The sequence below is a fragment of the Festucalex cinctus genome, chromosome 19, assembly GCF_051991245.1.
Source record: "Festucalex cinctus isolate MCC-2025b chromosome 19, RoL_Fcin_1.0, whole genome shotgun sequence".
In the NCBI taxonomy this organism is placed as follows: domain Eukaryota; kingdom Metazoa; phylum Chordata; class Actinopteri; order Syngnathiformes; family Syngnathidae; genus Festucalex; species Festucalex cinctus.
In genome coordinates, this window is record NC_135429.1 from 14315981 (window position 1) to 14332878 (window position 16898).

The 16898-nt window shown below is 39.2% G+C and overlaps 2 protein-coding genes and 1 pseudogene across 8 annotated transcripts; 2 read left to right on the forward strand and 1 right to left on the reverse strand.

Annotated features, from left to right (window-relative positions):
• The first annotated feature begins 69 nt into the window (after positions 1–69).
• LOC144007938 (putative thiopurine S-methyltransferase) lies at positions 70–16742 on the forward strand. Of its 6 annotated transcripts, XM_077507928.1 has the most exons (11): positions 70–147; positions 560–613; positions 13030–13147; positions 13720–13831; positions 13928–14020; positions 14161–14293; positions 14371–14423; positions 14508–14582; positions 15856–15941; positions 16113–16157; positions 16252–16400. In XM_077507928.1, the coding sequence occupies exons 4-11, from the start codon at positions 13725–13727 to the stop codon at positions 16368–16370; spliced, it is 711 nt and encodes a 236-aa protein (XP_077364054.1). In that variant the 5' UTR covers positions 70–147; positions 560–613; positions 13030–13147; positions 13720–13724; the 3' UTR covers positions 16371–16400. The 6 variants fall into 6 exon arrangements, with proteins under 6 accessions (XP_077364054.1, XP_077364057.1, XP_077364056.1 ...); XM_077507931.1 differs by lacking the exon at positions 560–613 and having other exon boundaries at positions 76–147; XM_077507930.1 differs by lacking the exons at positions 70–147; positions 560–613 and adding an exon at positions 407–559.
• On the reverse strand, positions 79–6477 carry LOC144007933 (lamin-A-like; annotated as a pseudogene). The gene is made up of 10 exons (XR_013280463.1): positions 5624–6477; positions 4782–4938; positions 4486–4608; positions 4224–4394; positions 4038–4142; positions 2526–2689; positions 2217–2406; positions 1068–1175; positions 864–983; positions 79–795 (listed from the first exon to the last, which is right to left on the reverse strand). The product of XR_013280463.1 is annotated as a lamin-A-like (transcript).
• LOC144007765 (prelamin-A/C-like) lies at positions 6628–11781 on the forward strand. The gene is made up of 10 exons (XM_077507642.1): positions 6628–6959; positions 7846–8002; positions 8213–8338; positions 8430–8600; positions 8682–8786; positions 9432–9595; positions 9715–9904; positions 11363–11470; positions 11555–11674; positions 11743–11781. The coding sequence occupies exons 1-10, from the start codon at positions 6628–6630 to the stop codon at positions 11779–11781; spliced, it is 1512 nt and encodes a 503-aa protein (XP_077363768.1).
• Positions 16743–16898: the final 156 nt, after the last annotated feature.

Sequence of the window (16898 nt, forward strand, 5' to 3'; positions counted from 1 at the left end):
CAGCACAATTTGGCCACGCCCAACTCATTTTCTAGTGAAAAAACACACGGAAGTCTGGCGAGCCTTGGCCACGCCCACCAAAATCCGCTCGTTTGATGCTAGGCTAACAGTAGACCTTCCTCGTGGAGACTGCAACTCTACAACAAGGTACAATTTAGTGAACATGAACATTTCTTTTGATACAGTATTAGGGCGTTAAGATAAACAGCACAAATTCAATTTGTGTAATTCAGATACAATTTTTCAATACAGTTATACAGTTTAGCGATTCAAATTCAAATCTAAATTACTGTATTCAGATAAAGTTTCTGGTGGCACAAATATCAGCCCATGTTGTGATTTGTAACTGGAACTAGTTACTGCCTCCAGGCGGAGTGATACGCGGTGTACGATAGGCTTGAGGAGCGTATGGATATGTGTGATTAGGCTTGTGTAGTAAAGAGTGGAGTGCACTAAAAAGATCATCTGAACTCAACCAAAGGCTGATTATTGCTTCACGAATAACACAACAGCCCATAGTTCCCAATCTGCGACCTGCAATCAGACCTTTCTCCCACAGGTGCTGTGACTGCGAGCCACCTGCTGCGGAAACAACACGCCCTGCTCTGACGACGTAAATGGCTCAACAAACATGCACTTTTTTTTAATAGTTTTATATTCTCTATTGAAAACTGTCATTTTCATTTATGTTCTTTATAATGTCAAAGTCATGTTTGTTTATATAGCGCTTTCAACCAGCCTTCGCTGTCGTCATCATCATCGTCTTCCGCGAGTGACTTTCCTCATCGCCATTTCCTGTAAGAAAAGTCAAAAGATAAATGTTGCTGTTTGCAAGGACTTTTGTCGCTTCAAATATGAGTCACCTCTCCATTCTCGCTGATCAAAGTGGTCTGGAACTGGTCTCCGGTGCCCCAGTTGGCCTGTGCCTCCCAGACGAGGTCAGAGGGAGGACTGTGATTTCCACCAGCATCACCCGCCCAGATCTGCTCACCATGTTAAGGTCAGAGAAGTATTTAGGCACCTCGTACAGTGTCGCTGTGCTGCTTTGAGAAGAGGTCGTCACTCACCGTGACTTTCTGGCCGGCCTTCAAGATGAACCCTACGGGAAACTTGAATGCAATCGGCGCGGAAGATCCAACCTGGCGCTTCACCTGCCAGTTCCCCAAATCCTGATCCTTAAAGCAGCAATGTTGGAGGTGTTTTAATATAGACCAGTTCAACATTTGGAATGAGATGAGGATGAGAAGGCATCAAATTGAGTAAGCGATTAGATTAATATTGATTGAGCAAAATAATGATGAACATAATTATTTTTATTTAAAAAAAAATTGTGAGTCTTTTATGGATTTCACTTGTCATATGGTCTACTTGTATTTTTTGCTTATTAGAAAAAAATAAATAATAATATAATAATGTAATAACGATGACCATAATTATTTTTATTTTAAAAATTGTGTTTTTTAGATTTCACTTAACATATGGTCTACATGTATTTTTTGCTTATTAAAAAACAGGTAAATAATAATTAAATAATAATAATAATAATAATAATAAGTGAATAAAAATACTTCACCTCCATGTTTTTTAAGAGCGCAAAAAAAAAAAATCGTTCCTGAAATCCTGATGTTACCTTCAAGTTGAAGTGAAAACATATTGCATAGTAACATTTAATGACTTTGACGAGTAATCGCACTTTGATTACGTAACTGGGAATGTTACATGTGCACATTTTCACTGTTAAAAAAAAAAAAAAAAAGTAATATTTAGTTTTTTCACTCAGAAATTCTCAGTATAATTTTACAAGGAGAGTTTTGAGTACATTTTACCATTTTATTATTAAAAAAAAAAAAAAAAAAAAATAGCTATGCAAGGGTTGAGGAAGGAATCCAGAACCTTTAAGTTGGGAGACAGCCACTCTACCACCTGAGCCATGCCGCTCCGGCAGTGTGTTAGTATATTGATGGTGTGTCAGGCAGAATCCTTGGATCTCGAAGAGACCAGTTTTTGGTCTCAATTTGAACACGCCAGCAATGCAGTCTAGTGGTAAACAGCAAGTGTGGCATGGCTCAGGTGGTAGAATGTCAAGAGTTCATTCCTCAACGCTTCAGTTATTTATTTATTGAAATACTGGTAAAATGTACTTAGAATTACTGAGTGAAGAAACTTAACTATTTTTTTTTCAAGTAAATATTACTCCTTTTGTTTTCCCCACTGACCTCATTTGCTTTATTGCTGAGTCGGACATGTTTGCCTTCCTGGTCTACCTCATCCACAGTGACACGCCCGCTGGCAGAGGCCTGCTGGGCCAAGAGGGGAGAAGCCACAGAGCCTCCGTTGGAGGTCGAGGCCTCACTGTCCGTGTCGTCGGTACGCCTCCTCTTGGCCGAGGGGGGCTGATCACTGCAGCTAAAGGCAGCCGACGTGATGGAGGAGTAAGTTCCCACCATATTTGGACAAACGTGAAGACCTCAGTGGCTATTATTGTAAAAGTTTCAGTATACTGTACTCGTGATATGTACACAAACCTCTCCCGCGTGACCTGAAACAGCTTCCTGAAGAAATCCATCTCCATATCTTGAGCTCGCTTGATGTCCATTAGCTCCTGATATTCATCCAACTGCTGCTGCATCACAGCCATTTTTTCGTCTTTCTCTCCCAGGAGGCGATGCATGATGTCATCCTTTGCAAGCTAGATTCCACACATAGTCAGATAGACACGGGTCAGCCACCTTTCCAGTCAAAATTGCCATTTTTATTCAAATAAATAACCAAAAATTTGTAAGGAGCCGCAAAACATTTGAAGATTGTGATGACGGAAACATTGTGTTAGTGTTAGTCTAATGTACTGAGGGCTAATTAGAGCTGCACCACAACACAAAAATATGCTGCATCCAATACTTTGACATTCATTTTCTTCTACCTTTCCTCTTCTATTTTTTTATTTATTTTTTTAATTTTTCATAAATTTTTAGACTTTTCTGACATTGTTACATTTCTGACATTACTGGTAATTTTATAGACATATTTTTTTTTTTTTTTTTTTTTTTTTTTTTTTTTTTTTTTTATATGTATGTGTGTGTGTGCTGTATAAAAAAAAAAAAAATTCCCCTTCCTTTTTGTGCCAGAAATGTTTGACATTTTGGCAATTTTGTGGACACATTATAGTAATTTTCGGGATTTATTTATTTATTTATTTATTTTTCCCTGAGCATTTTGTAGTTACTTATTAAACGTGTTCTTTTCAGTTTTTGTTTTTGTTTTGTTTTTTAAAATACATTTTCTGATTTCTTTTGTTTTTGGATATTTTATCATGATTAAACGGTTTCTACATTTTTTTTTTTTAAATACATTTTCCGACGTTTGGTTTTGGACATTTTATATTTACTTTTTGAACATGTTATTTTCTGACTTTTTTTTTTATATAAATTTTCTGACTTTTTTTTTTGACTATTTCAAAAATATTTTATTGTAAACTTCTCCCTTTTTTGTTTTTGGATATTTTAGATTACTTTTTGAACATTGTTCTATGCTTTTTTAAAAATTTTTTTTTAATGTTTTTAATTCTCTGACATTTTTGGCAATTTCAATGCCATTTTATGGCAAATCTCTGCTTTTCTACTTCCCTCTTAGACATTTTGTGGTCACTTTTTGTGGACATTTTTATATCATTTAAAAAACACTTTTTGGAATATTTAATTATTAATTATTATTTTTTTTATCTAAATCATTAATTAATTTGAAGAATATTTTTCATCTTAAAAAAATACAAATATATATATGTCAAAAATAATAATTTCTCCAATTTTTTTTATAAAGATAGACAGGGAGCCATAGGAGAGGGACTAAAGAGCCACATGTGGCTCCGGAGCCGCAGGTTGCAGATCTTCGAATTTGAAATCTGATTGGTTGAAGGAACAAACCGATTACTAATTTTGTTTGTTCCATCAGTCAGCACTCCAAAATTCTGAAGGCCCCCGACAGACTAAATTGTTTGTTAAATTAAATTGCAATATTGTGAAATCTGACATTTCCTTCACCTGTTTCTGCTTGGACTCCAGTCGGATTCGCAACTCCTGCAGCTCCTCCCACGCTACCTCCAACAGACGGCTGTTTCGTGCCGCTGACCGACGTATGCCTTCCAGCTGAACACAAAAAAAGGACAGGCAACATTGAGAGGTACATGAGAGAGTTTTGAAATTGCTTCTAGCAAGCGCAATGTTTACCTTGGACTTGTAGGTCTCCTCCTGCTCCTCCTCGTAGCGTTTAACTTGAAGTTCATGCTGGCTTCGCATCTCCTTTAAGGCATCAGCCAGATTGTTTTTAAAGTCTTGCTGGTCGCCGTTGTCCAACTCGACCATGCGCGATTCGTGGCGTCGCTTTACCTCACGCAGCTCCTGTGTGGGAAGTGTTACGTGAGAATGACTCTCTCACACGGACAGCTTTATTTTCATAAAACAAGCGATAGTGATGATAACAGGGTCTGACGTCAGAATGGAGTTTGTTCTGGAAGTCCAGCGCTTCTTTGAGTGTCTGAATACGCTTCTCGCCATCCATCCTCTTCAGGATCTCATCCTGAAGCTTTTTGGCCTTATCCAGGCTGGCGTCGAGCTAATAACACAGCATAGCAACAATTTCAAAATTGTAGTTACATCCATTCATCCATCGGGGGGTGCTGGAGCCTATCTCAGCTGGCTTTGGGCAGGAGGCGGGGTACGCTCGGGACTGGTTGCCAGCCAATCGCATTTGTAGTTACAGAGTAATTTTCCTTTTCGTTAATTTACCTTGGCAATCTGCGTCTTTAGATCCCTGTTTTCTTCCTCAAGGTTCCGCTTTTCTCTTAATGCGGTCGTCAAAGACGCATTCATAGAGTTCAGGGAGGCCTCCAAGTTTTTGAGCCTCTGCAGCGCTCCGGCCAGATCCGATTCGTTCGTTGTGTTCCTGAAATGACAGATAGACACTGAGTGGTATCAAATGTGAATGTGGATAGCCTGTTGGCAGATGTGACCTATATGTCAGAGGTGGCAAATCCAAGTCCAGAAAGTGAAAAACCCTGCCACACTTTGGTTTAAACTACAGATGCTTCTACTCAACCAGCTGGTAAACGAGCAAGCTCGCTAGATAGCTAGTCGTAGTAGTAGCAGCAGTAGCAGGCTGGCTAGCTAGCTGACGAGTAGAAGTAGTAGCAGATAGGGAAGATAAATTTTAATTAGTCAGCTTGCTGATGATACTACCCTATTCCTGAAGAATTCAATCCAAGTCCCTGTTGCGATTAAAACTGTAGAACTTTTTTTTTTCCCTTCAGCTTCTGGACTTTATCTCAATTTAAACAAGTGTGAACTGCTTCCTATGCATGAATGTAATAAGACTTATATATGTAACATACAAATATACACTCTCCCTCCTTTGAAAATCAGTGGAGTTTGGATTGTAATTTGATTTGTGAGGATTATTTTCCGATAACGATCCTGTTGATTGGAATCCGACAATGTTGAGCTGCAGTTAGTCATGAGGAGGGTATTAATGCCCTGCGGTGTCGCCCCAGTCGTTAAGCAATTCTTATGTCAGCAAAATGTACATCAGTTATTATTAACAGTCTTATGCATTGACAGAATAAGGACCCTACCTTGCTTTCAGCTCCTTGTATTCCTCTCTCAGCGTGACCACCTTTAGCTGCAGATGTGCACGCTCGTTGACCTCAGAGTCCAGAGTCGCATGGGCGTCCGCCAGCTCCGTCTTGTAAGCGTCCTTCAGGCCCGTCACCTCCCGCGACGCCTCTGTCGCGGACTCAGTGATGCGCCGACGCAGGTTGGCATTCTCCTCCTTCAGGGAGAGGACCTTGACGATGTGAACGACCAGCGTATCGTTGAGCTTTCTGAGGTCCTCTTCCTCCTGGGTGATGCGGTTGGGGGAGAGCGGTGCGCTTGCGCCTTGAGGGGTGCGTTTTGGTGTTGCCATGTCTCAAGCTTGCTTCCTTCTATCTGGCAAAGGTTTGGAAAGTACACAGTTAAACAAAGCCTCCTTTGAAGAAAAACAAACAAACAAACAAAAACAAAAAAACACCCTTTTGAATGGCTCAACTCCTTTGATTTTTGAGATCCTTTTGTCCCTTGGTGATCACAGCACCGTTCAGCCTCTGTTCCTACTGTATGTGTATACTGTCCGAATATATCCAAGTACCCATGGAATGATACTGTGTAATTTGACTATCTGGCGCCAGTTGGCTTGGGTTGTTCAACGTGCAAATCAGTAGACCTTTGATGCCGTTTTCAAACCTTTTGTTTTCCACCTATTTCTGAAAATGCGTATGAGAACAAGACATTCTCAATTACCTAATATCCACCTCAAAGCCATGGCTGGACTACACTGTCTGAAACAGAATGTCTATTTAATTCATTGGCTATTGAATTAAATAGATGAAATAATGTGTAGTGACAAAATAAGTAAATAAATAACTTCACAACTGGATCATCACTCCGAAACAAAATGCCAGAAAAGGATCTCAAATATCAAAAGGAGTTGAGCCATTCAAAAGTTTTTTTTTCTTTTTTTTTTTTCTTTTTTTTCTTCAAAGTAGCCTTTGTTTAACTTTCCAAACCTTTGCCAGATAGAAGGAAGCAAGCTGGAGATATGGCAACACCAAAAAGCACCCCTCAAGGCGCAAGCACACCGCTCTCCTCCAACCGCATCACCCAGGAGAAAGAGGACCTCAGAAAGCTCAACGATGAGCTGGTCGTTCACATCGACAAGGTCCGCTCCCTGAAGGAGGAGAACGCCAACCTGCGTCTGCGCATCACTGAGTCCGAGACAGAGGCGTCGCGGGAGCTGACGGGCCTGAAGGACGCCTATGAACCGGAGCTGGCGGACGCCCGTGCCGCCCTGGACTCCGAGGCCAACGAGCGTGCACGTCTGCAGCTGGAGGTGTGCAAACTGAGAGAGGAATACGAGGAGCTGAAAACGAGGTAGGGTCCTTATCGGAATAAAGCCAAGCTTCCCTCTCGTTCAATTCTGTCAATGCATGAGACTGTTAATAATAACTGATGTATGTTTTGCTGACATAAGAATTGCTTTACGACTGGGGCGACACCGCAGGGCATTAATACCCTCCTCATGACTAACTGCAGCTCAACATTGTCTTCCATTCAGAGTTTCAGACATCCCATAGTCACACATCAAGGGCTTGATGACTAAGTCCTTCCCTCGGCCCCTCTCCCTCCTCATCCTCATCCTCGCACAGGTCTCAAACTCCAGGCCTCGAGGGCCGCAGTCCTGCAGGTTTTGGAGGCTTCCCTCTTCCAACACAAGCTGATTCCAATCAACAGGATCGTTATCAGAAAATAATCCTCACAAATCAAATTACAATCCAAACTCCACTGATTTTCAAAGGACGGAGAGTGTATATTTGTATGTAATAGATAGAAATCTTATTACATTCATGCATAGGAAGCAGTTCACACTTGTTTAAATTGAGATAAAGTCCAGAAGCTGAAGGGAAAAAAAAAAGTTCTACAGTTTTAATCGCAACAGGGACTTGGATTGAATTGTTCAGGAATAGGGTACTATCATCAGCAAGCTGACTAATTAAAATTTCTCTTCCCTATCTGCTACTACTTCTACTCGTCAGCTAGCTAGCCAGCCTGCTACTGCTGCTACTACTAGACTGGCTATCTAGCTAGCTTGCTCGTTTACCAGCTGGTTGAGTAGAAGCATCTGTAGTTTAAACCAAAGTGTGGCAGGGTTTTTCACTTTCTGGACTTGGATTTGCCACCTCTGACATATAGGTCACATCTGCCAACAGGCTATCCACATTCACATTTGATACCACTCAGTGTCTATCTGTCATTTCAGGAACACAACGAACGAATCGGATCTGGCCGGAGCGCTGCAGAGGCTCAAAAACTTGGAGGCCTCCCTGAACTCTATGAATGCGTCTTTGACGACCACATTAAGAGAAAACCGTAACCTTGAGGAAGAAAACAGGGATCTAAAGACGCAGATTGCCAAGGTAAATTAACGAAAAGGAAAATTACTCTATGTATGTAACTACGACTGCGATTGGCTGGCAACCAGTCCCGGGTGTACCCCGCCTCCTGCCCAAATCCAGCTGAGATAGGCTCCAGCACCCCCCGCGACCCTTGTGAGGAATAAGAGGTCAAGAAGATGGATGAATGGATGTAACTACCATTTTGAAATTGTTGCTATGCTGTGTTATTAGCTCGACACCAGCCTGGGTGAGGCCAGAACGCACCTTCAGAGAGAGATGCTGAAGAGTACGGCTGACAAGAATCAGAATCTGACCCGCAACGAAGCGCTGGACTTCCAGAACAAACTCCATTCTGACGTCAGACCCTGTTATCATCACTATCGCTTGTTTTATGAAAATAAAGCTGTCCGTGTGAGAGAGTCATTCTCACGTAACACTTCCCACACAGGAGCTGCGTGAGGTAAAGCGACGCCACGAATCGCGCATGGTCGAGTTGGACAACGGCCACCAGCAAGACTTTAAAAACAATCTGGCTGATGCCTTAAAGGAGATGCGAAGCCAGCATGAACTTCAAGTTAAACTCGACAAGGAGGAGCTGGAGGAAACCTACAAGTCCAAGGTAAACATTGCGCTTGCGAGAAGCAATTTCAAAACTCTCTCATTTACCTCTCAATGTTGTCTGTCCTTTTTTTGTGTTCAGCTGGAAGGCATACGTCGGTCAGCGGAACAAATCAGCCGTCTGTTGGCCGCAGCGCATGAGAAGCTGCAGCAATCGCGAATCCGCCTGGAGTCCGTGCAGAAACAGGTGAACGAAATGTCAGATTACACAATATTGCAATTTAATTAAACAATTTAGTCTGTCGGGGGCCTTCAGAATTTTGTAGTGCTGACTGATGGAACAAACAAAATTAGTAATCGGTCTGTTCCTTCAACCAATCAGATTTCAAGTTCGAAGATCTGCACCCTGCGGCTCCGGAGCCACATGTGGCTCTTTAGTCCCTCTCCTATGGCTCCCTGTCGATCTTTATAAAAAAATTGGAGAAATTATTATTTTAGTATTTTTTTAAGATAAAAAATATTCTTCCAAATGAATTGATGATTTAGATGGGAAAAAAAATGTCTATAAAATTACCAGTAATGTCAGAAATGTAACAATGTCAGAAAAGTCTAAAAATTTATGAAAAATTAAAAAAATAAATTAAAAAATAGAAGAGGAAAGGTAGAAGAAAATGAATGTCAAAGTATTGGATGCAGCATATTTTTGTGTTGTGGTGCAGCTCTAATTAGCCCTCAGTACATTAGACTAACACTAACACAATGTTTCCGTCATCACAATCTTCAAATGTTTTGCGGCTCCTTACAAATTTTTGGTTATTTATTTGACTAAAAATGGCGATTTTGACTGGAAAGGTGGCTGACCCGTGTCTATCTGACTATGTGTGGAATCTAGCTTGCAAAGGATGAAATCATGCGTCGCCTCCTGGGAGAGAAAGACGAAAAAATGGCCGTGATGCAGCAGCAGTTGGATGAATATCAGGAGCTAATGGGCATCAAGCGAGCTCAAGATATGAAGATTGGTGCCTTCATTAATCTGCTTGAGGACGAGGAGGAGAGGTTTGTGTACATATCACAAGTACAGTATACTGAAACTTTGACAATAATAGCCACTGAGGTCTTCACGTTTGTCCAAATATGGTGGGAACTTACTCCTCCATCACGTCGGCTGCCTTTAGCTGCAGTGATCAGCCCCCCTCAGCCAAGAGGAGGCGTACCGACGACACGGACAGCGAGGCGTCGACCTCCACCGGAGGCTCTGTGGCTCCTCCCCTCTTGGCCCAGCAGGCCTCTGCCAGCGGGCGTGTCACTGTGGATGAGGTAGACCAGGAAGGCAAACATGTCCGACTCAGCAATAAAGCAAATGAGGTCAGTGGGGAAAATAAAAGGAGTAATATTTACTTGAAAAAAAAATAGTTAAGTTTCTTCACTCAGTAATTGTAAGTACATTTTACCAGGGGAGTTTTGAGTACATTTTACCAGTATTTCAATAAATAAATAACTGAAGCGTTGAGGAATGAACTCTTGACATTCTACCGCCTGAGCCATGCCACACTTGCTGTTTACCACTAGACTGCATTGCTGGCGTGTTCAAATTGAGACCAAAAATTGGTCTCTTCGAGATCCAAGGATTCTGCCTGACACACCATCAATATACTAACACACTGCCGGAGCGGCATGGCTCAGGTGGTAGAGTGGCTGTCTCCCAACTTAAAGGTTCTGGATTCCTTCCTCAACCCTTGCATAGCTATTTTTTTTTTTTTTTTTTATAATAAAATGGTAAAATGTACTCAAAACTCTCCTTGTAAAATTATACTGAGAATTTCTGAGTGAAAAAAACTAAATATTACCTTTTTTATTTTTTTTTTTATAACAGTGAAAATGTGCACATGTAACATTTCCCAGTTACGTAATCAAAGTACGATTACTCGTCAAAGTCATTAAATGTTACTATGCAATATGTTTTCACTTCAACTTGAAGGTAACATCAGGATTTCAGGAACGATTTTTTTTTGCGCTCTTAAAAAACATGGAGGTGAGGTATTTTTATTTTATTATTATTATTATTATTATTATTGTTTTTTTAATAAGCAAAAAATACAAGTCGACCACATGTTAAAGGGATCGTTCATCTTTTTTAACATGAATCTCAATTTGATCCTCACCTCCCGTGTGTGCGATCAGCACTGACTTACCCCTGACAGCGTTCTGTGACACCAGTTCTGGTCCGGCGTTGGACGAGAGGAAAATAGTCCAGCAAGCTGGCTGGGGTCTCGGAAATAAAGCGTTTTTCTTCTAAAAACTATTTGTTTTCAAAAGCGTGATCAATTTCCATCACAATACTCTTTTCTGAATAATATCAGACGCCATTACCGCCAGCCACTACTTTTCTGTTCGTTCGTATCACTGCGCGGCGCCCTGTAAAACGCTAACCGACGCACTGCAGCCAGCTAGCTGATACTTCCGCTTTCGAAAAGACAAACAACTTCTAGCGGAAGGATCAGCTGGCTGCAGTGCGTCAATTAGCCCTCTACAGGGCGCCGCGCAGTGTCACCGAACGCTGTCAGGGGTAAGTCAGTGCTTGATCGCACACACGGGAGGTGAGGATCAAATTGAGATTCATGTTAAAAAAGCCGAACGATCCCTTTAAGTGAAATCCATAAAAGACTCACAATTTTTTTTAAATAAAATTAATTATGGTCATCATTATTTTGCTCAATCAATATTAATCTGATCACTTACTCAATTTGATGCCTTCTCATCCTCATCTCATTCCAAATGTTGAACTGGTCTATATTAAAACACCTCCAACATTGCTGCTTTAAGGATCAGGATTTGGGGAACTGGCAGGTGAGGCGCCAGGTTGGATCTTCCGCGCCGATTGCATTCAAGTTTCCCGTCGGGTTCATCTTGAAGGCCGGCCAGAAAGTCACGGTGAGTGACGACCTCTTGTCAAACCAGCACAGCGACACTGTACGAGGTGCCTAAATGCTTCTCTGACCTTAACATGGTGAGCAGATCTGGGCGGGTGATGCTGGTGGAAATCACAGTCCTCCCTCTGACCTGGTCTGGGAGGCACAGGCCAACTGGGGCACCGGAGACCAGTTCCAGACCACTTTGATCAGCGAGAATGGAGAGGTGACTCATATTTGAAGCGACAAAAGTCCTTGCAAACAGCAACATTTATCTTTTGACTTTTCTTACAGGAAATGGCGATGAGGAAAGTCAGTCGCGGCAGACGATGATGATGACGACAGCGAAGGCTGGTTGAAAGCGCTATATAAACAAACATGACTTTGACTTTGACATTATAAAGAACATAAATGAAAATGACAGTTTTGTAACAGGATCGTCAGAGTCGAAGTTGCAGCAAGTCATTTATGCGCACACTATGAACACTATATTTTCAATAAAGAGAATATAAAACCATAAAAAAGTGCATATTTGTTGAGCCATTTACGTCGTCAAAACAAGTCAGAGCAGAGTGGGTTTTTATTTTTATTTTTAAAATTTTAATTCTTAAATTCCAAACTTTCAAATACAAACAAAATAGGTACAAACCAATTTCGATCATTTCCAACCTACACATGAAGAGTACAAACAAACAGTAGAACATAAGGCATTTCCATTTCAAATAAAAGACAAAAGGGCAATGAAAAATAAAAACAAATATATAGTTTTTCAATAAATGATGCTCGTCTTGCTGCATTCTTGGTATTGATAAGTATCAGAGAATTATTATAAGATTTCAGTTCCTTTTTCCAATGAGCAATAATTGGTTTTGTTCTAAAAAAACGACATTTGTGTATGTAGTGCTTACCTCGTAAAATATTATTTATGCAAAAGTCAAAATTATTATTAAAGAAAAAAACATTTGAAAAAAATGTAAGATTCTTGATGCATTATAAAGAAACTATTTAATTCTTCAAGTTTTCAAGACGAACGATTTACTTTTGACCCCATTACATTCCTAGTGAGTCTTCATTGTTATAATTTACCTTTAGTCTGTAGTATTTTAATTGCCTTTAAAACAATGTGTGGCCAATATCATAGGATAGGTTTTGAGGGTGGGTGAGGCAGGGGGTCATTTCAAACACACACACCGCCAAGTACAACAATGCAGACTCAATATATTGTAATTAGGTAAAAAAAAAAAAAAAAAAGGTAAAATGTTCATCTTATAGGACTAAAAAAATATTTAGTTACTTTAAAATGCATTTCCCATGATGTATCGTGGTTTTACGAACGCGCACGCATTTGTTCTAGTGTGGCGTAGTTGGCGATCCCAAGATGGCCGATCTTCTGCGCATGCGCAGCACCGATCGTGCCGAGGTCACCGATAGCGTCTTGACTTTTTATTTTTATTTTTTTTATTGTTTTTATTATTTTTTTTTCCGATATTGTCTTGACATACACCATTTCCCACTGTCTTGAACGTTACAGCAGGCTCCTCCCAAACCAGAAGTGAAATGTGTTGTATAATTTTCCCGCAGTTTCGAATGACAGGCACATACAACTCCTGCGTCGAACAATGACCACAAGTTCAACGACACATAAAATCTGAAAACGAAAATTCCACAATTCTACTTGGAAAGACAGTATCGTAATCAGGTAAGTGATTATGTAAATATCAGTAATCGTACAAAAAAAAAAGCTCAATTCATTCTTAAAGTGTTCAATCAAGTATTAGCACTGCTACTGGGTTATTCATTGTACAATGTGAATGAACATTTATTTTAACACCAGTTTGTTCTGACATACGTCATGAAACACAAAATCTCCACATTCTAATAGCTCACAGCTTCACAACATTGTGGGGCTCTGTGGTCTCCTTGACCTTTAGCATTACAGGCAGGGTGCTTAAAGTTAAGTTTTAACAAGTCATTATGCCATAAGTAAACCTTTTCAAATTCAACATGCGTTACATTAGCTGGTCCAGGTTGTGTTCATTTTTAATTGTGTGACAATGTATTTAATGAGAAATGTCTGCAGCCTCAGTTCAACTATTATGAAATACAGTGCAGTACAATTAAACATACACCATACAAATTCTTTCGATAATTCTCACTATTAATTTCTTGATACAGCTCCTTTGTGTATGTACATGCAAACGTAGAGTACCTAATGTTGTGTTCAGTAAGCGTGCGGACACTTGTTCTCATCATCTGCTATCTGTCATGCAGTACTCATGAGCGACATGCTGAAAACTCAGGAAGGTCGGGTCGTTGACCTCAAAGAATGGGAGCAACGCTGGGATGAAAACAAAATTGGCTTTCATAAGCCACAAGTACACGAGTACGACTTTGTCTGTGGAATCACAGTTTTCAGGAACGAATCAGACAAATATATAAGTTTTCAAAATATATATATATATTTTGTTCTTTTTTGCAGGATGCTGGAAAGTAAAATTGACAAAGTCTTGGCTGGACGAACAGGAGTCCGCTTCTTCTTTCCTCTGTGTGGGAAAACTGTGGATATGAAGTGGTAAATGTGTTAAGTCATGAGTTACTCTCACCAGTGTTGTCATTTCTGTAGCTTTTTTTTTTTTTGTACTTTAAGAAGATTTTCTACTACCATAACATTTCATAGACATGATCAATATTGTTTATCAATGTGCATCCCAGGCTAGCAGACATGGGGCATTCAGTGGTTGGTGTGGAGATTGCTGAAAAAGCCATTCGGCAGTTTTTTGTGGAGAACAACTTGACATACAGCGAGGAGCCCGTCCCTGCTATACCTGGAGCCAAAGTCTTCAGGGTAGGTCCATTTTTGGTGTCGAATTTGAAATTGATGTCATTTTAATGCCATGCCATCACTCACACTTTATTCCGCAGAACTCAGAGAAGAGCATCTCCTTGTATAACTGTGATCTGTATAGTTTAACTAGGTAAGTATGTTGTACATGAAGTATTTATCAAATGTTTGTATTTTCTTGTTTGAAAGTTCCCTCCAAACCCTTATTTGTTTACAGTTCAGTTGTAGGCCAGTTTGGGGCTATTTGGGACAGAGGATCTCTCGTGGCCATCAACCCAAGAGACAGACAAAAGTAAGAACTGTGTTCACAACCAACACTAAAACAGTTATTATTTATTTTCTATTTTTACCGTGGTATCGAAATGGCATCGAGAATCGTGGAATTTCAATGGTATCGGCATCGACTACTAAATTTCTGGTATCGTGACATCCCTAAAAAGGGCCCAACTCAACTCAACTTTTAGGTTATATTTTTAAACCTTTTTTTTTTTTTTTTTTTTTTTTAGTAATTATTTTCAGAATTTTTTTTTTCTGTTTTACTGAATTTTTTTTCCGTCATAAAAAAAAAATAATCAGAAAAACAGAAACAAATTACCGGTACTCAGAAAATAGGGGGGTCAGAAAAAAAGAATATTATAATACCCCGCCTCTACAACAAGTCACATGGAGTTTGGAGGTATATATAAAAAAATAAAATAAAATAAATAATACTCTGAAAAACAGAAGTTGGTGCTCTGTTTTTTGGATTTTTTTTTCTCTGTTTTTTGGGGAAAAAAATTCTCTTTTTCTGAATTTTTTTTTTTTCTGTTTTTCTGAATTTTTTTTATGTTTTTGTTTTTCTGAATCCCCCCCCCCCTTGTTTTTACAAATTTTTAGAATTTTTTTTTCCCCTGTTTTTCAGAGTATTTTTTTATGACAGAAAACAGTCAGAAAAACAGAAAAAGAAATTACAGAATATTTTTTTTGACGGAAAAAAATATTTAGTAAAACAGAAGAAAAATATTCAGAAAAACAGAAAAAAATATTACTAAAAAAAAAACAAAGCTTCCCCCAAAAAATAGTCAGAAAAACAGGAGGTTTTTTTGTTTTATTTTTTCCAAGTGAATGCAATACGCTTCCGGAGCAAAGCAACCCAATTTGGTATTATTTTGTGAGTTATTAATTTTGACATAATTCTTTTTTTGTTAAATGAATACTTCAGAAAGTTGTCACCCCTTTTTGATCCAATTGATTTTTTTTTTTTTTTTTTTTTTTTTTTTTTTTTTTTTTTTTAAACGCAACTGAACCAATTTGGGTTATTTTTGACCAAACTGTTTTTATAGTGTAGATACGCAAATAAATGGAACAATGCACAAAACAACACCCCAAAATATGGTTGGTTGACTATTCCTTTGACCTTTTTTTTTTTTTTTTTTCTGACCTCCCAGTAACTGTTTTTTGAGTGCCCATAAGCCATCTCAACCATCTTGCACCAAAATGTAAACAAACAAACAAAAAAAGGGTTAAAATGTAAAGTCATGATGTTCAAGTCATTTAATTAGATTCTATCATATCTCAATTCATAGATATGCTTCTCTCATCATTTCTTTGATGGCCAATGACTGCAGATACCTTTTGTCCACATTGATGTACAATCCGGAACTTTATCAAGGTAACGTTTCTTGAAAAAACTTCAATTAGCTTCCATCCTTATTTTTGGTTCTCTGCCAGAAAAAAAAACAAAAAAAAAAACAATTTCAATTTTAAATAGTAAAAAACAGAATTGATGTTTGCTTGAGTTAGTTTTGGTGCAACTGAGTAAATGTTCCGTACAAACTTTCAGGTCCCCCTTTTGTTGTGCCCAGTGAGCAAGTACATCGCCTGTTTGGTTAGTACTGAATCAACTTCTTTTTATGTTTTACATACGGGATATTTTGTCCTGACAGTACTAAATGAAATGATTTTTTTTTTTTCCCCTCCAGGAGAACGGTGCAATGTAGAGCAGCTTCTATCAGAGAATGTCACAGAAGACCGACACCGGGCTTGGGGTGTAGACTACCTGATTGAGCAACTGTATCTCATGACTCCAAAGATTAGTTAAAAGTGGATGCCATTTCCTTGATAAATTAGCAACGATTACAAAAATATATACAGTATATTGATGCATTTATAAATAAAGTACTTAATACATTTTTTTTTAATGGTAATCAAATATCTTATTTTTGCAGACCATGTGGAACATTATTCGGATTATGTGTTGTGCTGATTTAAATAAAGTCTTAGACTTAAAATGAATAATTAAGTATTATTACGTGGTAAATGTTCAATGATTCTGCTCAGGTTGGCTAACATCTGCGTTTTGAAAGCTAGAGGGCGCCAGAGGACAGGAAATAGCTTGAGTCGAGCCCATCTGGATTCATACAGGTCCTCAGTACTACAGAAATAGGGCGAAAAATAATACAAAAGTGGTTGCTCTTTTTTACCCGAGAGGTAAGTTTTGCTCCAGAAGAATTACCGTCGTACTAGAAGTGATTCGTGATATGTTACTGGGGTTTTCTGTATGTTTTCAGGAGTAAAGAGCTGGATGGTGTCCGGATCCGTGTATCATTCGTTCATTTGTTTTTCCAAA

Coding starts and splice junctions, on each gene's coding strand:
- LOC144007765 (XM_077507642.1), top strand. CDS start 6,628: ATGGCAACACCAAAAAGCACCCCTCAAGGCGCAAGCACACCGCTCTCC. Junction 11,471..11,554: donor AGGCCGGCCAGAAAGTCACG/GTGAGTGACGAC, acceptor CATGGTGAGCAG/ATCTGGGCGGGTGATGCTGG. Junction 11,675..11,742: donor TGATCAGCGAGAATGGAGAG/GTGACTCATATT, acceptor CTTTTCTTACAG/GAAATGGCGATGAGGAAAGT.
- LOC144007938 (XM_077507928.1), top strand. CDS start 13,725: ATGAGCGACATGCTGAAAACTCAGGAAGGTCGGGTCGTTGACCTCAAA. Junction 14,424..14,507: donor GATCTGTATAGTTTAACTAG/GTAAGTATGTTG, acceptor ATTTGTTTACAG/TTCAGTTGTAGGCCAGTTTG. Junction 14,583..15,855: donor AACCCAAGAGACAGACAAAA/GTAAGAACTGTG, acceptor CTCAATTCATAG/ATATGCTTCTCTCATCATTT.